The sequence below is a fragment of the Ascidia mentula genome, chromosome 1, assembly GCF_947561715.1.
Source record: "Ascidia mentula chromosome 1, kaAscMent1.1, whole genome shotgun sequence".
Lineage (NCBI taxonomy): Eukaryota > Metazoa > Chordata > Ascidiacea > Phlebobranchia > Ascidiidae > Ascidia > Ascidia mentula.
This window is the reverse complement of record NC_138566.1, coordinates 23,539,894-23,562,417: the sequence shown is the minus strand read 5'-3', so window position 1 is coordinate 23,562,417 and position 22,524 is coordinate 23,539,894. Positions and strand designations below refer to the sequence as shown.

Sequence of the window (22,524 nt, the reverse complement as noted above, 5' to 3'; positions counted from 1 at the left end):
CGTAGGCTATGTCAGGGTCACGGCAAGTCAGGCCTAACAAGTCCCCAAACAATACTCACCGCGAAACATCATGAACAAAGTTAGGTCACTTCCCACAACAGATAACTAATATTATATATTTGGCGTGTTTATGTCACAAAAGTTACAGTTAAACAAAAACTTAATCAGACAAGGAATCGTTCATCATTTAGCGTGATACGATACAGTGCACGTGTAAACTGTGATAGGAAATTGACTGCAACATGGGTGAGCAATTGAAGCAAATGGGAATGCAAACCTTGAAGTTTCTACCCGAAGAATGCATACCCGAGGCAATGGAAGTACTGGAGCACCGAAGGGTGGCGTTTGATGTAACTGGTCGGGCCTCGGTCCTGAAAGGTTATAACTTACAACCCTGTTTTGAAGAGGAACCTATTATGTACGCTTACAACAATGTGAGTTTAAAGAAAGGGGACATTTTGATTGCTTCGTATCCGAAAACAGGTAAGCGTGTGACCTGTATTCTGTACAAAGCAATGTATGAGCTGAAGGTTTTCAGTTCGGTACGACACGTTCGGTACAACTGCTGTTTATAATAGGTATCGATTTACTAAATAATATCAAGTTACTTCAAATTCAATTTGTCTTTTGCGCGGATAAAGTTTTAAGGCAACTTGTAGCAACACCCGAGACGAAGGTGAAAGTTTACCTTCCGTTCTTGGGCAAACTGCAAGTGGTCTGGTTAGATATATATACAAAAAGTTTACATACACATATGTATATTTCGAAGTCAAATTTGTGAGTGAATTAAACTTTTAATGAAACTTTTGAAGAAGAATACGAAAGGGTGGTTAACAATTTGACCACTTTATACTCCTGCTATAACGCCATTCTCAACTAAAGTTATTTAGGTGGCCTGGATGTTTGGCCGGTCCGAAGTTAATCCGGCATTATTTGAGCCTAAACAATTTGCCCTAATTTCAGGAACAACATGGCTTCAAGCGGTGGTGCAACACATACTGCACGGGAGTAATCCTAAAGATTTGGAAAAATATACGGCCCTACGCAATTTTGTACTTTACCTCGAAATGGGACCAGGTAGATTTTCGTGATTGCATGAGTAAAAGTTTTGCCAGAGAAAAAAACAGTTTTTTTGTGATGGTTTCAGCTTTGAAATACAAAATTTGGGAAAAGCTTTCCTTTCCGCAGCAAGTTTTTGCCACACACCTTCCAGCTCCGCTTGTGAATTTGAAGAAATACAGAGAAAATGAAGCTAAGGTAGGTTTTAATCAATACAGAAAACTGAACTCAACTCGTCGAAATACATCAATAAATTCAAAAATGTAAATGAAATTGTCATAAATGAGTGCAGGAATCAGCCTGTTCTGCTCGGTGTTAACCAACACCGTACCACTTTTTTTTATACAGCAATCTTCCGATGGAAACTTAAAGTGAGTATGGCTGACGATCTGCGTCAGTATGATAATCTTTTTGAAAAACTGATATATCAATTTCACGGGTTTGTTAGAGGAGAGGAAAGTGTCTCCTAACAAAAATAAACTTTTTATTCCGATGTGAAGAAATAGCGGATGCAAAATTACTGTCGGTCGTGCTTTTTAGACGTCGTAAATTCCAAAGGCGGCCAAACAAAATTTGAAATGCGTACTTACGATGTACTAAACCTGAAATGTATTAAAGGTTATCTGCACAATAAGAAATCCCAAGGATCAAATGGTATCTTGGCGAAATTTTGTAATGGCCCACCCTCATTCGAAGATGGATCATTGGAAGGATCTGCTGCCTGAAAATGAAGAGGAATTCTACGACTTGTATATTGCAGGTAAGGATGTCTTGGGACAAAATAATGCTGACTGTAAGCGCACGTTTCCTTTTCCGCAATCATGACTGTTTGGAAACTTTTTTAAGTATAAAATAACCCCCAGACATCCTAAAATAGACAAAAAGCTATAATAAATTGCAAACTTACGTGCGGAATAATTAATCCCTTTTTAATAAACATTAGTATTGTAAATTTCATTTTGAGCATAGTTTGTTGATTTGTACAGGAAAACAGAAGGTCTTTGCTAAAGACGGCGAGGGTTACTTGAACTGCCTCAGGAAATGGTACGAATACAAGGACGATAAAAACTTTTATTTCGTCGTGTATGAAGAAATGAAAAAGGTAATGTAACAGGCTGATTTAAAAAAAATTAAAAATTGTGGATAGCAGTCACATTTTAATATTCTCTTCTGCCACATTAAAACGTAACTTCCATTACTCGACGTTTCGCCTGCTATCCAGCTAGGCTTCCTCAGGGTAATATGGAGCGCTTCTAGGTAAAGGGGCTTTGTATGATTCACCTTCCTTTCCAGAACCTTGGCCTTGTCGAAGGCAATTCGATGACCTTATAAGGTAGCATGCCAAGGTTCTGGAAAGGGAGGTGGATCATACAAAGCGCCTTTTCCTAGAAGAGCTCCATATCCACAAGAACAAACGCTGTGTTAATGATAGGGAACAGTGTGTGTATTTGCCGTTGCTTTACAACTACTTGTTGTAACTGTTGTTTTCCTTCCTTCCTGGTTGTTTGCTGTACCATTACCCTAAGGAATATACAAATTATGCTCTAAAATACTCCCACTGGGAACTTGGTGACCAAAAAATGCAAGAAAAATATTGCTGGTGTTGTAACCGTTAGTAGATTTGGCACGTGATGCTTGGGGTAAGATGACAAAACCCTTAAAAACGCCTATAACCCAAACTCGATCTGCGATCAAACGTGGGTAAATTATACTATTATGCTACAATTTACACCAATATTTCTTGTTTGAACATGTTTTGGCTATTAATTAATGCATAAAACCACAACCACACACATTAAAATTACAGGATCCCAAAAAGGAAATCAAGAAGTTAGCGGAATTTATTGGACATCCGTTGACTGAAGAAGAATTGAACAACGTCGTCGAGAAGACTTCCTTTCAAGCCATGAAAGAAAACCAAGGCAAAAAAGGACTGGACTCCAAAGCTGGTTTCGAATTGTTTAGAAAAGGTAAGTAATGTGATTTGTTGCCGACTCTTATTCAAACATGGATGCGTAATGTTTGTTTGAGGACAAATCGGACAGTGGAGAAACCATTTGACTGTGGCACAATCGGAACTTGTTGACAGAAAAGTTGAGGATATTTTGGGAGACACCGACATCAAGTTTATCTACGAATAACCCAGCCCAGTGTGTGTAGTTATGTAAAGTATTAATATAAATAATGGATTTAGGAAAATATATTTAACAATATTTGCACTGCTTCATTCAGCTATACATTAAAAATACACAACTTTGTTTCGTGTTTCTTATAATTTTAAGAAATGATTGTACAGAATGATCTGCCCTGTATTTCCAAAAATTTGTCTTTAGCTCAAAATAAACGAGGCGATGTTACTCTGGCGCATTGCGCAAACGTCACAAAAACGGTTTCCTTGTTTGTTTTGTTTCAGAAATAAGGAATTTTGCGAGTTTGAGCTGAAATTATGCAACACGCAACACGCTAAATCCAATCAATAACACATCTCAGCGTAATAAGTACATAGAAAGTTGATCGATAGAATCGCATCTAGGTCAACAACATTTTTGTTTACACCTTTGGTGCCATGTTTGGTCAGGTTTCTGATACCATATAATATGAGCAGTGCTGTGGCCTGAATACTTCTACAACAGTTTAGAGTGATGTGTTTTTGGAACAGTCACCCTAATGTACATTTGGCGAGATCCAGTATGAAAACAAATTAACGAGCCATTCCGCACCAGAAACAGTTGCAGGTGAACTTCCAGATCAATGAACAATTAAATGTGCTTACGGGGTCAAGTACGTCGAAAAGAAGTTGCTCATCCGACGCAATGGGCAAGGCATAAAAACGTTAACAAAGTGGTTTGACTAGCACCTGGCCGATAGAGTGTGGGAGCAATATCACAAGCAGAATGGCAATACACAGTGCAATTGCACTATTTGTACACCAGTGTGTTTTTGCTTTGGTTGTTGTGCACCAACCTTTTCTTCTCTTTATTTGCTATCAGACGAGTGTTTAATGCGATTGAAAGACTGATTATCCTTTCCTTGAGACCCTAAGACTTATTTTACCTTGTGTTTGGAAAACAAGCATAATTATTGATTTGAAGATTCTTCAGAACTTCAATTTTTCCATTTGAAGCAGCAGGTGAGAGGTATTAGTTGGTTTGTTGACTCACCAGACCCATTTGTGCCGATGCGTGAAACACAAAAAGACATTGAAGGTACGAGTAAATGTTTAACAAATAGGAGGACAAGGTTCACGGCCACAACTAGGTACCTCATGCATGATGAATGTAGTTTTGATTGAAAAGCCTCAGTTGGCCATTAAGCTTTTTATAGTGTATTAATCTTAACAAGGAATGAAACCTGAGAAGTGCTCACGACGCAGTCAGTATATCTTACTGCAGTGTTGAAAACAAACTTTTATTGTATAAGTGCCAGTTGTTTGTGTGAAAAACTTGACCAGAAGAGCATTTGGTTCATAATATAACCATTTGCAGTTGCGTTCGAATGGAAAGTCAAAAATGGGAGAGCAAGTTAAACATGTAGGAATGCAAACATTGAAGTTTCTACCCGAAGAATGTATACCCGAGGCAGTGGAAGTTCTGGAATACCGCAGGCTGGTGTATGATGTAATAGGCCGTCCCTCAGTTATGCAAGGTTACTATTTACAGCCATGCTTCGAAGAAGAAGCTGCAATGTACGCTTACAACAATGTAAATTTAAAGAAAGGTGACATTTTGATTGCGTCATACCCGAAAACAGGTAAGAATGCGATTGGATTCTCATGATAACAATAATGAGCGAAAATCAATAAATCCCTTATGTTCATGGCATGTTCATTACTCCCAAAACATGTAACTTTTAAATCGTTGCTGTTTTGAGAATAAAAAGACTGGCCCATACTATTGCCAACATTGTGATGTTTCACACGAAAAACGTTTCGGCAGCGCGCATCGCTGAACACAAACGATCGCCAAAGTCGGAAGTGTGCAAATAACTACTTGACCACCCGACTCACAAGGTTAAGTTTAGTGAGCCACAAATCCTTGCGTTGGCGAGAGACAGGTATCGTCTACTACTGATGGAGTCGCTGTTTATAAAAACAGCAACGTTTTGCGTCGCTTACTGCGCATTTTTTCCGCCTCTAGTGGTGTGTGGGCGATAACAACATAACGTCACCACCCGCGCGAGCCTTATCTGTGACGCCATTCAGGTCAGCTCCATATAATGATGGAGCTGCAGCAGTCGCGTCATTCAAACTGATGATGGCATAAGTTCTTGCCGAAACGGTTTTCGTGTGAAACATGACAATGTTAGCAATAGTATGGGCCAGTCTTTTTATTCTCAGATTATTAACAAATCTGTTATTAATGTTCCTAAGATGCTGTTTTGTAATTTGAAAATCTTTTGCTATTTTCACCGTCAACGTGCCACCAACCTTGGTCTATAGTCTTTAGAATATAATGCTATGGAAACACGAATAGCTAGACCAAATATGTCTGCGTTTTTCGCTACAGATGTGTTCATAGAACGTTTGCTTAATTTTAGGAACAACTTGGATGCGAGCAGTGGTTCAGCACATTTTGCACGGTAAAAATCCTGAAGATTTGGAAAAATTTTCCGCTCTTCGCCATTTCCTGCATTACTTCGAATTCGGACCAGGTAAATTATTTTTTATTATAACATTACAAGAGTTTTGCTGACTCTTTAAGAAAAGACGGAATTTTTGTTTCTATTTTAGCTTCGAAATACAAAATTTGGGAAAAGCTTTCCTTTCCGCAGCAAGTTTTTGCCACACACCTTCCAGCTCCGCTTGTGAATTTGAAGAAATACAGAGAAAATGGAGCTAAGGTATTATAACGACCGCTTTTTGACTGTTTCTGGACAATCGGTATCACCGTGCGCTTTACTGCAGCAGTTTTGTTATTTTTCAAAATCAAACTTGCAACCGACCTCCTATTTCCTCACATCCGCCAAAGCAATCAGTTAACTGTTGCATAAGAAAAACCCAAATGACGGGGCGTGAAAAGGTCACGGGGATGGTACAGGGACTTTCGACACGAATGGAAACACAATGTAAACAAAAAAATTATCGAAATGATTAGGATTGCCGTTACGTCACTGCTGAGCAAATCCATGGGTCTAGAATATAATTTTGACGCCAGGAAATTACTTCAGAGGCTTGCCCAAAACGGACAAAAATAAAAATGAGAACGTTTTGTGGTTTAAACCAACAAAGGGCATTTAAATTCTGTTTTTTTTAATTTAAATTTGGAATCATTTTGGGCGAAATTTTATCATTGAATTAATTGGAGCCCATATGCTTGGGTAACATAAAAACACAAAGTGCCAAAATAACATTCAAATTTACAGGTTATTTGTACAATAAGAAATCCAAAGGATCAAATGGTATCTTGGCGAAATTTTATAATGTCGTTTCCCCATTCCAAGATGGATCATTGGAAGGATCTGATGCCAGAAAACGAGAACGAGTTCTATGACTTGTATATTGCAGGTGAGGATGCCGTGGAACGAAAATATTGACAGTTTGATGAACTTTACTTGCGGAACCGTTTTTATTAACTTGCCTTCATAAAATTAAATCTAAAGTGATATTCTAAAGTTATTGGGAAACTGCCACAAGAAAATACCATTTAGCGAGTTCTCATGTGGAGTAATTTGCACCGGTTTATATATATTAAAACCAGTTTAATTTTGTTTTCTGTATGCAGGAAAACAAAAGGCCTTCGCGAAAGAAGGCGAGGGTTACTTGAACTGCCTCAGGGAATGGTACGAATACAAGGACGATAAAAACTTTTATTTCGTCGTGTTTGAGAAAATGAAAAAGGTGACAGTTTTGACTTCTTCAGTATTCTAATGTTTTTTTGTAGAAATTGTGGAACCCGGCAACGACACCCAACCAATCCACTTTAAATTACTTTCCTTGAAATGTTTGGTAACCAAATATGCAAAACAAATCAGTGAACACATAACGAACAGTTAAAAATAATGCCAATTTTAACCTAAGCAATATTGGTGGATTCAACTGTAGCGAAGAAACATTATGGGTATTTAAGTTATATAGGTATAGTTACAAAATGCATACAAATACATTTTTTGCAGAAATAAGTTTGTACAGACATTTATACTATTGAATAATATCGATATATTGTTTTTAATGTAATTTGCAGGATCCTAAAAGGGAGATAAAAATGTTGGCGGAATTCATCGGACATCCGTTGACTGAAGAAGAATTGAACGACGTCGTCGAGAAGACTTCCTTTCAAGCCATGAAAAGCCGCAAAGAAAAAAAGAGATCTGACTCCCTAGCTGACATCACTCGGTTTAGAAAAGGTATACAGCTTAAATAGTTTTTCATTCGCCTTTCAACATGGATGCGTAATGTATGTTCAAGGAAAAGTCGGAGATTGGAGAAACCATTTGACTGTGGCACAATCGGAACTTGTTGACCGAAAAGTAGAGGAAATTTTGGGAGACACCGACATCAAATTTATTTACCAATGAGCAAAAATAGTGAATACTTTTTTAAGCAGTTTGACTATTTTTTTCTTATTAATTTGTTTTGGGACTCTGAGAAGCGCCATAAAAAAAGGCTTCTTGAGGTTCCACAAATTAATAAAATCCGATAAGTTTGCATTAAAATACAAAATTTGATGCAATTTGTTCAAATTTCAGAACATTTCATTTATTGCAGTTATGTTGCTGTACATGTATGGGGACAGCTTAACAGTCATGCATAACATCTTCTTTTCACCCGCGGCTTATCAAAGTGTAAATTACCTTCCATTTCTGTCCAGCCTCTGCTCTCTAAGATGCTCTTTCTGGTCTCATTTACCTTTTTCAATAGTGTCGGGTTTTTCAAACATTTCTGTGCGTGCTTGATTACCTGCAAAAGTATCGAAACAAACTATAAATTCCACACCAACTGTATAATTTGTTGACCGAGCTTGTCACCGGATGCCCTTCAGGCTGTCGGAAAAACACCAGAGACGTCCACTGACTCACACGTATACAGAAAAGCGTTGGCAACAGCTTGCTGCGTTTGATGCAATACAATAAAATAAGGTATTGTCAGTAGAATATCTGCACAAAGAACTGGGTGATTGCATGACCTGACTGAATTATGATGGAGATTTACGTCATGATCTGATCCGACAGCAGAGTCTGTGGAAAACACAACACGGCCTATTTGCCGGGATTGTTGACAAATGTGCTGTTCGGTATAGGCTGTGATACGCTTGAACAGTGCTATGTCACGATCACGAGTGTCATTTTCTTGCCAGTGCTGCGTTTCTGGATCAATGACTCCATAGGTTTGTATGCAGTGCTGCGTTTTCTGGGTTTTGGACTCCATAGGTTTACAATATTTCTAGAATTTTAATTTAACAACTAGACTTGCATTTAATTCTACGTTAGGCGGCAAAGTTGAGAGTTAAGTGAAATTACAGATCAATGAACCACAAAAGTCCTGGTAAAGCAGTCTGTATATTTTGTAAATGTATAGGTAACATACACTAAGAAAGAACTGTAGTTGTGCTTAATGGCTCATAGACAAGTAGTTGAAGTGGGACACTTGAAAGCATCAATTGACCATGTACCTTTTCACAGTGTAAATACACGTTTCACTGTAAAATGGGTGAGCAAATTAAACAGAAGGGAATGCAAACATTGAAGTTTCTACCCGAAGAATGCATACCCGAGGCAATGGAAGTACTGGAGCACCGAAGGGTGGCGTTTGATGTAACTGGTCGGGCCTCGGTTATGCAAGGTTACTATTTGCAACCCTGTTTTGAAGAAGAAGCTGCCATGTACGCTTATAACAATCTGAGCTTAAAGAAAGGTGACATTTTGATTGCGTCATACCCGAAAACAGGTAAGAATGCGATTCAACAAAAAAATACGAGCTGGAGCTTTCAAAACTCGTTAATACACTTTTGGTACAACCACTTGCTCGATGGCTTACGATATAATGCTTGTTTAGAACCACCAAAGTTTATCCTCGGCATGAATCCCGATCAGGTTTTCTCATTGACCTTTTTAGACCGATAAACAATCAATCTTTGTCCATGTCAAGAATATGCTGATAAATTAGTATTACGTATAAGCACTTTTAAGGAAGAAAGTTTAATTTTAGCTTGCAGTAAGATTGAATGTATTTGTAAACCTAATTTTAGGTTGTACATGGATGCAAGCAGTTGTGCAGCGTATTTTGCACGGTAGAAATCCTGAAGATTTGGAAAAATATTCGGCTCTTACCTATTTTCTGCATTACATCGAAATGGGACCAGGTACACTTTCTCTTGCTTGCCAGAAAAAAACACTTGTTTCTATTTTAGCTTTGAAATACAAAATTTGGGAAAAGCTTTCCTTTCCGCAGCAAGTTTTTGCCACACACCTTCCAGCTCCGCTTTTGAATTTAAAGAAATACAGAGAAAATGGAGCTAAGGTATAGGTTTTAATTCCAGTTAAAGTTCATAAATCATGAGGTTAATCCTACGATACAATTGACTTTGCAGGAAAAATAAAACATTTTATTGCTACGGGCTGTAAATTTAGATCCAGATATAACTCTCCAGTATACAATGAAATAACTACGAGAAGCTGCAAAAAACATCAGCACTGCAGCAATTGTGGGACGAATTAGCTTGATTTTAAAAGTAGATTTTTGGTCGATTGTTTCAATTGAGTGTCAATGCAAATTACCAAAATGGCTCAGTTTAAAGGTTATCTGCACAGTAAGAAATCCAAAGGATCAAATGGTATCTTGGCGAAATTTTATAACTTCGTTTCCCCATTCCAAGATGGATCAATGGAAGGATCTGATGCCTGAGAACGAAGAGGAGTTCTATGACTTGTGCATTGCAGGTGAGTAAGTCTTGGATGGAAAACAACGCTGACTGTAAAGCGCATGTTATTACGCATGTCCTGGCTTTTTGTGGCACAGAAATCGCCAAAATTACACGTAAACTGTCCCGACATGTATGATTGACCTAAAGGTACAACAAAATGGAAATATGTTTACCTTCTGGTGTTAAAGCTATCACAGCAGTGCCACAGTTACCAGCTGCACTGATGAGAACGTCACACGAGGCGGAATTCCCGCAGTTGAAACGCGTGTCTTTAATGGGCCTCAAACTCGCTCGCTCACTCAGTTGATGTTATTTTGTTATCAAATGTGCAGTACGCACTCGTACGCAAGATGGAATGTATTTGAAATGTAGACGATACAGACGTCGGGAGGAGACGAAAGACACTTAGGACACGTGGACCCTTAGAACACGGTTTCTACACAGAAGGCAATGTGTCAAGCAAATACACTTCACGTAGATAATTACAGCATAAGGCTCACCAACTATTTGGGAACCGGGAAACTCTGGACCACAAAGACGGTCGAAGCAGTTACTGTCGCACACCTAAACGAAACAGGCAGCATAAACTACAATGCGCCACTATGACGTAACACACACAATGCTTACCGATAACTTTGGGCGACAGAAGATTGAATACACCACGCTTCACGTGTGTACAAATGCAAGAGAGACACTGCGAGTACAAAGACAGCGTCAACACCGTGTGTAAACTTTATCACTTTAACAAGGGCAGCTATACTGTTCAGCGAACTGACTTCTAAGTCATCGCAGTTAAATTTGCCAAAATTACAATTTACACATTTCGGTTATTCGGTACTTCAGTCGTTTCACACATATGTACAAATAGACTCACCAGAAAATGCTCGCACGCAACACAAAAAACCTTTTGCAAGAATGAAATGACGTAGCACTGTGCTGCACAGTTGTCGGACACAAAAAGGACAAAACCACGTTGCGTTGTCACTTAAAACCTGGTCTCTTATTATTGCGTCACAGACCGTATGATATTGCAACACACATTAGTGTAGAGAAAAATGCGCATTCATAGAAATCGGCAATTACTGGCAAACAAGATGTAACAAGTGTGTACACCTGTCTGCAGCTCTCATCGGTTATTATGGCTCTTTGGCACACATAAAACACGTAAACTGTTGTTTGAGTTGAAAGCAAACAGTTTCGATTTTTCGACGGTTTAGACTTGGCATAACGTTGGTAAAGAAATTGTGCAACCTTATAGCGACCCTGAGTTTAAAATTACTTTCAATAAAAGCTTAGCAACAAAAAAATATGAAAAGAAATGACATAAACAAAAATAATTTCAACAACCTGGGTGTATCCGATCTTAAGGGTAAAATATTCGTGGGGTAGACAAATACTTGTGAATTGCCATTAGAAAAAGCAAAACTGAATTTAAGCGACGAAATATGAATTACACAATCGCTTTTGGAGAGAAATTTAAACAAAAATTACAGGATCCCAAAAAGGAAATCAAGAAGTTAGCGGAATTTATCGGACATCCGCTGACTGAAGAAGAATTGAACAACGTCGTCGAGAAGACTTCCTTTTTAAGCATGAAAACCAACGACGAAAATAAACGACGTAACTGTGTAAACAGCATCTCTGTGTTTAGAAAAGGTTATGCAGGAGAAGCAATTTCTACAGTCCCCTTTGCAACTCAAATATATATCGTATATACGTTTCAGGTGAAATCGGACAGTGGAGAAACCATTTGACTGTGGCACAATCGGAACTTGTTGACAGAAAAGTGATGACAATTTTGGGAGACACCGACATCAAGTTTATCTATGAATAAGACACAACTTTTGTGAAAACATGTGAAAAATGTTAAAACACTAATAAAATTCAAATACCATCCCGAAAGCAGAAACTTGTGCACTGTGTGCATGGTGGAGTTTGTAAGGATGCCTCTGGTCCATTTTCCACCCTTCTTCGTGCAAAGCATGTGCTTGGGATGTGTTCCTTTTCATTTCACCAAATAATAGTCAGGTGTCAGGTGTTTTTCATCAATCAATGCAACAAGTCCCAATTTATTTCGAAAATCGATTTAATCGCGGCTTAGCATTCATCTTTTGTCAGTGTTTGCCCTTTTTATAATAGTACGTGCAGAATGGCGACATTTGCTTTGGTTGTTGCGCACAAACCTTTTCTTTTTTTTATTTGCCATCATCCGAGTGTTAATGCGATTGTAAGATTGATTTTCCTTTCAATATGACCCTAATACAATATTTTCTACCTTTTGCTGGGAATTAAACACAATTATTGATTTGGAGGTTCTTTAGAATTTCTATTTTTTTATTTGCAGCAGCAGGTGAGAGGTATAAGTTGGTTTGTTGACCCCTAGACCATTTCTGTCGATGCGTAGAGCACATAAAGACATTGAAGGTGTGAGCAAATGTTTAACGAGTGAGAGGACGAAGTCCGCGGCCTCAAATCAGGGAGGTTATGTTGTGCGACTACACGGGCCGTACAGTTTGACTAGCGCCTGCCATAAAGCCAGGCAACCGGAATAAGCACCGATATTAGGCAACGCATTTGAAATGGGCAACTGACAGTTCAACAGTGTCCTTAGAATTTTTCTTGCATTTAGTTTTCAATACTCTTTATAGGTATCAAGGGGATTTGTTAGGTCACTGTAAAAACGTGTTTAAAATTATGGAGGATCAAATGCGGAAAATGTTTATGGGGGCGATTGAACTTTTACCAGAAGAGTGCGTGCCCGACGCCATGCGAGTACTGCAGCATACAAAGGAAGCTGGATTTGGAAAAGCGTTACCTCCTGTGATGCAAGGCTATCATTTGCTTCCGTTTTTCGAACCGGAAACAGCACAGTACGCTTACGATGAACTTCAGCTTAACAAAGGGGATATTCTGATTGCCACTTACCCCAAAACAGGTATTATAACAAGTAATTAAAAATTCGCGAGACATAACAAACACAAACGGAGAGAAGCTTGTCCCAATTTTGTATTTTCGTTTGAGTGAAACAATCTTATTTCCAACCTAAGTATAAGTAACCCAGTTAAACAGATTAGTATTCACTATACGCTGTAAATTAATGTTTAACTACCTACGCTTCAGTACTTCTACGTCCCAGAGAACAACTTTGTGTTCTATTCATTACTTCAACTTTGTGTGCTTTTCGCGATAAAAGTCACATGCTGAAGTATATGTTTACCAATCAGTTTAAGATATTAAACCGCCATGCAACTTCAGGGGGACGTTTTTGTTCGCTTATACAAACTGAAGTCGCTATTCATAAACCTTTGACGTTCGGCGGCGCAACTAAAATGGAAGTAAACTTATAGGTAACACATTTACTTCAAAGTACATTTTAGTATTTTCTTTTGTTCAACGACGCCCGATTTATGTTTTGCGGTAGACAATTTTGAGAGCAAGTCAAAAGAAAATTTTCAAACTAAATGCAGAGAGGGTATAGTCTTGCTAGTGTTTTGGTTAAAGCATTTTTCAATTGATTTCTCTTACGACTTGATAAAAAGTTACAGTTTTGAAAAAACGTTTGGCACCGTAACGCTCTGGTTGCGGAGCAGTGTGGTCTGGGGCAAACATTTGCTGCGACGAAAAGTTACAGTTGAATAAACAAAAGCGCTTGACAAACAAGAAGTCGGTGACATTATTTCTTTAGCCTATTATATTTTTTTATACCATATAGGAACAACCTGGACGCTGGCTGTGGTGCAACACATTCTTCACGGCAAGAATCCAGAGGAATTGCAGAAATATTCAACTCTTAGGCGCTTTATTGGTTACTTAGAATTCGGACCGAGTAAGTGTACAATTTGGTATAACGTGGTCATATATGAATACCAAAATTGTTTAAGATCTAATTTGGCAGAATACAAATATGACATTTGGAAGAAACTCTCCTTCCCACAGCAAGTATTTGGAACTCATCTCCCAGCCCCGCTTGTTAACATGAAGAGATACAGAGAAATGGGAGTTAAGGTAGCGTGGTTATCTCTTTATTCCGAGGTGAACTTTTCACCAACGTTTTACACTGTGTGCTTGACTGTGCAGCAGGGTGCGGCGACATTTCACTTTTCATGCAATATTTAAAAAACACAGGGGAAAACATATTTTAGTTTTTTAGCACCAAAAACATAATGTGTTATTTGTGCTGCATAGCGTGTTGAACAATTTTGTATTATATGAGTCAGGTTATCTATGTGATAAGGAATCCCAAGGATCAAATGGTCTCGTGGAGAAACTTTGCTAAAAACTTTCCTTTCGCCAAAATGGACCATTGGAAAGAATTGCTCCCGGAAAATGAAAAGGACTTCTACGATATGTGCCTTGCAGGTTGAATTTATTTAAAGCCATATTATAATAACGTGTATAGAATGTATAAATTGAGCATGTAAAATACCAATTCAAATGTTGGAATTTGGTTTGTGCAGGCAAGCAGCATGCATTTGCAAAGGAAGGAGAAGGTTATTTAGAGTGTGTAAGGGAATGGTACAAGCATAAAAATGATGACAATGTGCTTTTCCTGATGTTCGAGGAAATGAAAAAAGTACAAAAATTTAAAATCTTTAAACACGCGTTTACTCTTTTTTATGTATTTTAGTCGAAAATGGAATATTAGGTTGAGAAACAAAACATGAGTTTAAAAGACAAAAATGTTCCCTAATTATAAAATATAGTAAGTGAAAGCAAAATGTGTGTCTTTCTATATGCAACTTCATCAGGTTTCATAGACTGCTGTTTACAAACCCCTAAAACAAACCAGCACATAATTCATTTTAAGGACCCTAAAAAGGAGATAAAGAAGATAGCGGAGTTCATTGGTCATCCATTGAATGAAGAAGATCTGAATAATGTCGTTGAAACAACGTCATTTAAAGCGATGAAGGAATCTTACGGAAAAACATTTGATTCCAAGTCTGGCATTACAATATTCCGAAAAGGTTGTCTAAAGTGTTTATAAAAGACAAAAGGCATGAAATGCAAAAAAACTTCGGTATTTTTTAGGTGAAATCGGGGAGTGGAGAAACCATTTGACTGTGGCACAATCTGAACTTGTTGACCGAAAAGTAGAAGAAATTCTGGGAGACACCGATATAAAATTTATTTATGAGTAGAAATTATGCTGTATTAACAATTTGTACGCTTATAACAAGATGTTTCTGATTCTGTAAATATATTAACAAATAAATGAATGGGTCGTGGTTTTTCTCGTCGATTAATATCATATTACTTCCCCGCTGATCGACAACAATTAGCACCCAAAAAGTTATAGGTTCTATTTGCACTGATTCAAAATATTGTCCTTTGCGTATAGCGGGCACTGCAGGTAATTAAGCAGCACATATAGGCTACATGTATTTTGTTTAAAGGAAAAGTAGACATAAACCATTTTATTAGCCAAAAGGTCCTAATATTTCAAATTTTTATATTTGAACATCCACTCACTGACCACATGAATAGCCTACATTCGTTTCTTCATTTATGGACACTTAATAAAAATGTCGGCGGGTCAAAATGTGACTAGAGGGTGAACAATGCAAGGGAATTCGAAGTTGGGCACCAAGCAAACAGCTTGTATTTTCCAATATTGTTTTACAATATGGTATAAGAAGATGTAAAACGGTTTCCGAGGCATTTAATCATAGAAAACTAAAACAGTTTTCTATGATTTAATACAAAACTGGATGCTGGGAGAGCTTGGCAAACCTTCACTTTGCGACATCATGCGGATTTTCGTGTACCTTATCGCAATCAGTAATTCTGTGAATAATTTTGACAGAAGTATCATCCAGGTTTGTGGATGTTTATTCCGACTTACTAAATCACATTTAGAGACCCCAAATAGGCTCGTGGCGTATTTTTTTTAATAGCCTTGTGTAGTGTTACAACGGAAAAACCTGCTAATGCGAAATTACTGCAATGCTGAACAGAAAAAAATGATTTCTGGCACTTAAATAATCAAAAAGATTTTTACATTTAACACGAATGTACTCAAAGTCTTGTTTTATGTCCACGCCACACAGACATAGTAAACAACAAAAAAATCACATGACGTTTATTCTGGTTGATATAGGTAACATATATCCGCAACTACAGAAACGTTTATCTGTAAAAGTATAAATTTATGTAAAATTTTTTTACCTGATCTATTATATTTTTATATTATAATATTTAATAGAGTTAACCAACATTAATAAAAACTTTAAATAACTGTGATAGAGAATATTTTTAATATTATTGATTTCAAAGTGACCCGGATTAACGTAGTTTTTGTTGATCACTTTGCGCAGATAGCATTCTGAAACCGTGAAGCAGTTTACTGTTCTGTGTTGGATTCTTGAGCGAAGCTTTGAAAAGAAAAGGTATTATTATTTGTATCAAAACTTTGGTTGAAGTTAGTGTGTTTATAGTATATATCTCTGATAAATGAACAATTTGTTAAAAAATTTTAACGAACTAACATTTGTGGCCTATTGTGCTGCATCAAAATGTATTTCTGTTTATTATGCGAAAAAGATCCCAGATAATGTTTGATTGCTATTATACTTTAGCAACACATCCATAATGTGTTATAGGACTTTCCTGCACAGTTTTAGGGACATAATGTTCGAGATTTTTAAAGATAATAGCTGTGATGCTAAAAGTACAGCAAAACTTGTTTTAAACTAATATTATTAATTCTGTATTCATTTCTTTAGCTGCAAGTAAAAAATGTGCATCATGTACTTACCAGAAACTCACTTTATACTTTTTTCCTAGAAAAACAAAACAAGATGTTGAGTGCGTGGGCTGTGTTTGCCATTGTCACTATTTTTTGGACTGTTGTTGGTGGTCTTGGACCTTGGCTGGTGCCGAAGAGCTATTACAAAGGTGTTTACCAAACAATGATAGTGACTACTGCAGTCTGTTGCTGGCTGCACTGGTTTCTTACTTACATGTCCCAGTTAAATCCCTTGATTGGACCAACACTTACAAATGGATTTGTTTACATGACATTATGGGTGTGGAATTGATGGTCCCGTGTTTATGTTCCTCCAAACAATGGTAGCGTTTCAGGTTTCTACATGCACACTTTCCTTAAAATATAAATGAAATTGTTGTTGTCTTATCACAATGTTTTTTTGTTTCTCATTAGTATTTACAACAACATGAAAAGCTTATATATTATATATGGTTTATGTACGGTTTTTGTTTCAAGGAATAAGGATTGTAAATTATAAAACTGTATTATCATTTTTGTGCAATATATGTTGTGGTTAATAAATTGTGCGCAATTTGCATGTGGGTTTTGATGCACAGTCAAACTTTTGCTATAAAACCTTTTTTCCTAAAACTGATCTGGTTTAATGCTATCCATCTGTCAAACCTTTAAAACTTGTCGAACTTATATGTATTAAAATTTCACCAACCAGAACAACAAAATCCTTTTTTCTCATATACTGATAGCTTGTTATACTTACATGTATCAAAGAAAAAACATTGAAACATTGCATCGAAAAACAGTGATGAAATTTAACAAAATATTGAAAACGCTTTGTTGTTTTAGGAGGGCTATCTTGTCAATGTGCAAACTGCATTGAAATTCAACATGGTGATTTTAACTAACAGAGTACATACTTTATTGAAAATAATAAGTTATAAATCTTAACAATGAAAAACGCAGAAAAGATGCGAATTTATCCCAATACCGTTATTCAATATTCGGCCGAATGCGAATATTTAATGAGGCTCTCAGTATTCGGTGTAAAGCATAAATATACTCTTACTAACTCTCCGCAAATGTTTATCGGGTTATAATTGTGTCTTGTATTGCTTGTGTTTTTTCGCACAGAAAACAGGTACAGTTCCAAACATATGGTTAAAAACATCGATTTACATAATTAACCATATTTACGTCACATTAATGCATCTGCAATGGCGGGAATACAGAGTTGGAAGGAAATATGTATTGAGGCTGATGCCCACTGCTGTCATAGAGGGCTTTCACGATACGACGGTTACGACAGTTGTGTGTCCACTCTAGAATTGAGTCGTACGTCGTAATAAGCGCGTCGTAATGAAAATGGTTTAGTACCGGAATGAAAAACTAATGTCAGAAAGTTTTTTTGCATCTTTGCTTTGATTTTTAATGTTCTTAAAGCACACGAAACTTTTCCAATTCGTTAATTAACTTTTCAGGATTGCACGGCAATATACCAACAACTGCACAATTCTCAGAGATTTTTGGGTTGATGAAATATTTGTGGAGGGTGATACGCAGTCGGAGGACAAACTTGTGGATAAATTGCTGATACGGAATAACCCAGAGTTTCGTCAATATTCGAGGTTGAAACCACAGCAGTTTGTTCACATACTGAAAAAACTTCACCCGTCCATTGAAAAGCAGCAAATAAAGCGACGTTTGATAACTTAACCCTTTAGGTAAATGCGTAAAGTCAGCGGTTACATAAGCGTGTATGCATTTGGCAACAGGAGCACCTCAAAGACCATATCTTACTCCTTAAGAGTTGGTGATTTCACAGTCAGCAAAATTCAGCGTGAAATTTGTTCAGTCATGCGGGATGTGCTTGGCCCTCATTAACAACCAACAATAAGGGTTTAGATTCGCCGTAGCTGTGTCGGGTGAACATCACAGTGAGAAACGGTTCCGATGTTTATCTTTCAGACTGAAGCACCCCACGTTTGATTTTTGGTCGTATTTTTTATCAAAACTCCGAGTTTGTTTGTGGAAAGCGTCGCAATTCATAGGGCGATGTCAAAGAAGGCAGAAGCAACGAGGTTATTGTTGCGATAACGCGACACAGGAGACTTGCACAAGTGCTAAAAGCATCAGCAAGACTGTGTGCGAATGAGAAACAGTAGAAAGGAATTTCAAAAGACCGGATTGTAACAAAAATTTAAAAGAATATGAATCATGACAAATCAAATTCTCTACAAGGGATGTGCCAAAACAGAAAAAAATCGAATCCGAATACCATCAGCCAACATTCGGCCAAAGTCAGTCACGTCATAATTTTTCATATTTGTAGTAGAAACACTAGGTCCAATACGAACAACAGTTTGTAATAGTTTGGTTTATGATGCATTACTCCAAAAACGGATCTATTAAGTTTAACACACTGCGTATAGGATTCTCTGTTAATATTCAGCGCACTATTAAAATATACGCATTACCAAACTATAACACTCCTTAGTATGTTTCGGTTGTCGCTAGAACCTCAAGCCTATCCCTAAAACAATTTACTAGACATAGACAAACAAAACAGATCTTGAACGATTTTCATGTATTGAACCTATATCAAAAATATGAACAATCACAGGTTATTTTTGTAAATTTCTTCTCACTTGCAAAACTGTAAAAACGAATTGCACTTTTACGTGTTATGGCCTGCTAAAATGATTTAAAGCAATGTTATATTACAGTTACCGTAATAATTCTAGATATTTGGAAAGCCCAGGATGCAGTTCAAGAAAACAAATTATGACATTTCTCAAATTTTTGATGATTCTAATTGAAAAAGTACATTTAATGGATAATGGGCCTAATACTGATCATAATGGCTGCACGAATATATGGATTTCAATGAGAACTTGAAGGAAAATTATTGCTGAGGCCGACCAGCAACAATTGAGCCCTCAATTCCACATTCATTGTGACCACTTCTGATTTTGAAAAACCCTTCTGCGCCCCAATCTGTGTTCCAGCTGTTGGCGACAAGCCAGTAAGGGGTGCCCTTTTCAGTACCCCATCCGATAATCTTGACAGCATGACCCCCAAGAACACCACCAGTTTCATGCTGGTACACACCTGTTAAGTAAGCAGATTGCACCATTGGCAAACACTAATGACACAGTGTAGTTACTGAAAAACAATATAGGTAAAAAACAAGAAGTAAAAGCTAATTCAACACCATTTTAAAACCTACCACTTTTGTAAGTGGGAAAGTCAGCATATACAGTAAATGAGGCCTCTACTGGTCCATGCTTCATTATTTCAGCCTGTATTTGTGACACATCTTCACTGATTTCATAGGAATCTGCACCATGGTGTCTGTCTTTATTGTAGTTAAGTGTGGAGTTGCCATCACAAGTTGTATCACATTTGGGTGTTGATCCACCTTCACTGCATTTTGGGCGCTTTCCTGTTCAAAAAAATGTTTCATACAAAATGGATTTGTGACAAATACATTACGTTTTAATGGCCTATGAACTTTGGACATTTTTCGGAAATGTCTATGATATGAAATCATGAAATACCAAATATCTTTCTTGGCACTAGATAGGGTCAGGCTATGTTAAAGATTGCAGTTTGGGAAATTCACACAATGCACTATCCCGGACACTTTAGTCACTGTTGCAAATGAGCGCAGGTTTATGTGCGGTAACACTGCATGGAATATCAAACTATGGGCCTTGTTTGCACAATAACACTGTTTCATGTTTTATTATCTTTGGTTCAAAGTTAAAATGAATTCAACATATTTTGTGTGCGTCGCGTAAGAAACTCATTGTTTTTAGGTCTTTTTTCTTCGAACGTTGCAAATGCGACGAGTTACAAAGTGCGGACAGACGCGCCGCCCCCCTGCCCCCCCGGACTAGGCGCCTATGGTTGGAATTACATGAGAGTACTTTGACATGCTGGGTCTAATTTACCTTATGACAACACAGTTCAATATTTGAGTTTATCACTAAGCTATGCTTATATGTTGGGATAAAAACTGTCAGTAACACATTTAATACATAATTTCAAAAGTCTTAATCGAGACAGTTAAAGGGTGCATGGAACCAACTGCCACCTATTGTCATGAAATAGCCTTTTAACAAATAACCCCTTTTCACTTGTAGACCATAAAGACCATGTGATATTTGCTCAACTAGCAAACAAGCAACTGTTGCAAATCCAGTATGTGCCAATGAGCAAACAACAAATGATGCAATCACGTAAACTCAGACCCGTTATTTTCAGGAAATTGCCTGTCACGAGGCAACTAGTCTTGTGACTTGGCCAGGACAAAAAAGCATTTTGGGTGTGTGTAAAAGTTTTTTATTTTTTTCATTAAGTTTGTTTAGTTTTACATGTTTAGGTCTTTGCCAATGGGCCTAATTTCAGTGTAGTTTATGGTCCAGTACTACCTAGTAATTTATTCTAATCATAGAAAAAACACAAAAACCTGTACCGTAAAAGTATATAGATTAAAGTACCTTCAACATGGTGTTCACATGGTGGAATGGAATATGGTTGGCAAAACTTATGATCACCATACAAGAAACCGGACACCAGCCCATCTTTCACCCAATACCTCCAAGCAGAAGCTGGGAAACCTCCATTGCATCTAAATAATTTTCAGTGTTAGGTTGTTGCCTTGCATTTACACTGTTTAACTTGGTAGTTAACCAATGAATCAGTACAATTATAAAGGGTACTTAACTTTGTTATTCCAGGAAAATTATCAATTAATTAGTTGTATTATTACTTACCCATCTCCACAAGACACGCAGCATGTGAGTAGATCCTGTGCTGAAACCTCAGTGAGTACTTTACCATTGCTGAATATGCACATTCTATCCGAAATTGCCTCAACAGCACCAAATGCCCAACATGAACCACATGACCCCTGCAAGTAAAATCCAATTAATTTTTTCAATTCAATTACCAAAACACTAATTCACAAATAGTGCATTAAAGTACCACCTCCGTACAAAAATTCGCATTGCAATTGCAACATTCCTAATATTACCAACAACATATCCCAACAGCAGGGACAGTTGTGTTTTCATACCTGATCTCTAATGGCTTTAATTGATGGACAATGTGGCCACTGCTTCCTTGAATCAAATGTTGACGGCAGGTCTTCTACCTTTATCTCGTGGAACCTAAAACAGTTTAAGATTACAAAAACTTTGCAAAATAAAAATGTTAATAATATGTTTAATTGGTATCTGTTACGATGCCGTACATAACAGGCAGAACAAATTTCTCATCCTCTTCCTGTTTTACTCCACATAGTATTTTCAAGTCACTTGGAAGGTAATGTTTTGGGTCAAAGTTGTGGGCAGCCTGTAAAAAAAGTTAATTTTAGCGTTAATAGAGTATATTCACCTATGGGTACGGTTAAATATGTAGCCTACCTTCCAAGTGGTATTGATAGAGTTAATATACTTGACAATGTCATAGAAGTTCTCCTCTTTCGTAACAACGTACGCTTGGGCGACACACAAAATCGCCAACGAAAAAAACGCTAACAGTTTCATCATGAACTTAAAAAACGACACAAAACTAAACTGTTGAACAGAACAAAAACAATATAAAAAAATGCTTTTCCCCAAACGCACCTTTCTAGGAAAACTTCAGTTCCGATCGAGAACAAAACAAATGTACGCTGTCTGGCGTTTCCGTTTCATCAACAGACGAAGAAGAAAGAAAAAGGCTTGGTTGATTTTTCCGATTCCGCTCCAAATAGTTAATTACTTTTGAAAACGGACCTAAACCAGACTCCGTATGTACCATATAGCACCATGTTTTTTCTTTATTACAGAAAATCCAAGCTTTAACGTGAAGTGCACATGACATATGCAACTC

General features: G+C 37.3%; 5 protein-coding genes across 5 annotated transcripts; 4 read left to right on the top strand and 1 right to left on the bottom strand.

The window, feature by feature from the left end:
• Positions 1–191: 191 nt before the first annotated feature.
• LOC145895023 (amine sulfotransferase-like) lies at positions 192–3,361 on the top strand. The gene is made up of 7 exons (XM_082983768.1): positions 192–483; positions 964–1,077; positions 1,148–1,257; positions 1,678–1,819; positions 2,046–2,161; positions 2,867–3,029; positions 3,091–3,361. Exons 1-7 carry the CDS (start codon positions 243–245, stop codon positions 3,198–3,200), a joined length of 996 nt encoding a protein of 331 aa, XP_082839894.1. The 5' UTR covers positions 192–242; the 3' UTR covers positions 3,201–3,361.
• A 1,207-nt stretch (positions 3,362–4,568) lies between these two features.
• On the top strand, positions 4,569–7,572 carry LOC145890146 (sulfotransferase 1C3-like). The gene is made up of 7 exons (XM_082981183.1): positions 4,569–4,809; positions 5,596–5,709; positions 5,789–5,898; positions 6,421–6,562; positions 6,780–6,895; positions 7,239–7,401; positions 7,463–7,572. The coding sequence occupies exons 1-7, from the start codon at positions 4,569–4,571 to the stop codon at positions 7,570–7,572; spliced, it is 996 nt and encodes a 331-aa protein (XP_082837309.1).
• A 1,128-nt stretch (positions 7,573–8,700) lies between these two features.
• On the top strand, positions 8,701–11,700 carry LOC145890137 (sulfotransferase 1C3-like). The gene is made up of 6 exons (XM_082981174.1): positions 8,701–8,941; positions 9,243–9,356; positions 9,405–9,514; positions 9,792–9,933; positions 11,411–11,573; positions 11,642–11,700. The coding sequence occupies exons 1-5, from the start codon at positions 8,701–8,703 to the stop codon at positions 11,464–11,466; spliced, it is 663 nt and encodes a 220-aa protein (XP_082837300.1). The 3' UTR covers positions 11,467–11,573; positions 11,642–11,700.
• Positions 11,510–15,058, top strand: LOC145890128 (amine sulfotransferase-like). Its single transcript, XM_082981168.1, has 10 exons — positions 11,510–11,573; positions 11,642–11,735; positions 12,322–12,423; positions 12,566–12,852; positions 13,630–13,743; positions 13,813–13,922; positions 14,135–14,276; positions 14,375–14,490; positions 14,725–14,884; positions 14,949–15,058. The coding sequence occupies exons 1-10, from the start codon at positions 11,510–11,512 to the stop codon at positions 15,056–15,058; spliced, it is 1,299 nt and encodes a 432-aa protein (XP_082837294.1).
• A 4,155-nt stretch (positions 15,059–19,213) lies between these two features.
• On the bottom strand, positions 19,214–22,253 carry LOC145894229 (cathepsin B-like). The gene is made up of 7 exons (XM_082982748.1): positions 22,074–22,253; positions 21,902–22,002; positions 21,725–21,818; positions 21,423–21,559; positions 21,147–21,277; positions 19,871–20,086; positions 19,214–19,752 (listed from the first exon to the last, which is right to left on the bottom strand). Exons 1-7 carry the CDS (start codon positions 22,197–22,199, stop codon positions 19,547–19,549), a joined length of 1,011 nt encoding a protein of 336 aa, XP_082838874.1. The 5' UTR covers positions 22,200–22,253; the 3' UTR covers positions 19,214–19,546.
• Between the last annotated feature and the right edge of the window lie 271 nt (positions 22,254–22,524).

Bases quoted from the DNA above. Each gene is read 5' to 3' on its own strand.
- LOC145890146 (XM_082981183.1), top strand. From the start codon at position 4,569: ATGGGAGAGCAAGTTAAACATGTAGGAATGCAAACATTGAAGTTTCTA. The intron at 6,896-7,238 runs GTGACAGTTTTG...TGTAATTTGCAG, and splicing joins TGTTTGAGAAAATGAAAAAG to GATCCTAAAAGGGAGATAAA. The intron at 7,402-7,462 runs GTATACAGCTTA...TGTATGTTCAAG, and splicing joins CATCACTCGGTTTAGAAAAG to GAAAAGTCGGAGATTGGAGA.
- LOC145890137 (XM_082981174.1), top strand. From the start codon at position 8,701: ATGGGTGAGCAAATTAAACAGAAGGGAATGCAAACATTGAAGTTTCTA. The intron at 8,942-9,242 runs GTAAGAATGCGA...ACCTAATTTTAG, and splicing joins TGCGTCATACCCGAAAACAG to GTTGTACATGGATGCAAGCA. The intron at 9,357-9,404 runs GTACACTTTCTC...TTTCTATTTTAG, and splicing joins TTACATCGAAATGGGACCAG to CTTTGAAATACAAAATTTGG.
- LOC145890128 (XM_082981168.1), top strand. From the start codon at position 11,510: ATGAAAACCAACGACGAAAATAAACGACGTAACTGTGTAAACAGCATC. The intron at 12,424-12,565 runs GTACAGTTTGAC...TACTCTTTATAG, and splicing joins GTTGTGCGACTACACGGGCC to GTATCAAGGGGATTTGTTAG. The intron at 13,923-14,134 runs GTAGCGTGGTTA...TATATGAGTCAG, and splicing joins ACAGAGAAATGGGAGTTAAG to GTTATCTATGTGATAAGGAA.
- LOC145894229 (XM_082982748.1), bottom strand. From the start codon at position 22,199: ATGATGAAACTGTTAGCGTTTTTTTCGTTGGCGATTTTGTGTGTCGCC. The intron at 21,819-21,901 runs GTACGGCATCGT...AAACTGTTTTAG, and splicing joins AAATTTGTTCTGCCTGTTAT to GTTCCACGAGATAAAGGTAG. The intron at 20,087-21,146 runs GTACTTTAATCT...TTTTTTGAACAG, and splicing joins ATGTGAACACCATGTTGAAG to GAAAGCGCCCAAAATGCAGT.
- LOC145895023 (XM_082983768.1), top strand. From the start codon at position 243: ATGGGTGAGCAATTGAAGCAAATGGGAATGCAAACCTTGAAGTTTCTA. The intron at 1,258-1,677 runs GTAGGTTTTAAT...AATGTATTAAAG, and splicing joins ACAGAGAAAATGAAGCTAAG to GTTATCTGCACAATAAGAAA. The intron at 1,820-2,045 runs GTAAGGATGTCT...TGATTTGTACAG, and splicing joins CTACGACTTGTATATTGCAG to GAAAACAGAAGGTCTTTGCT.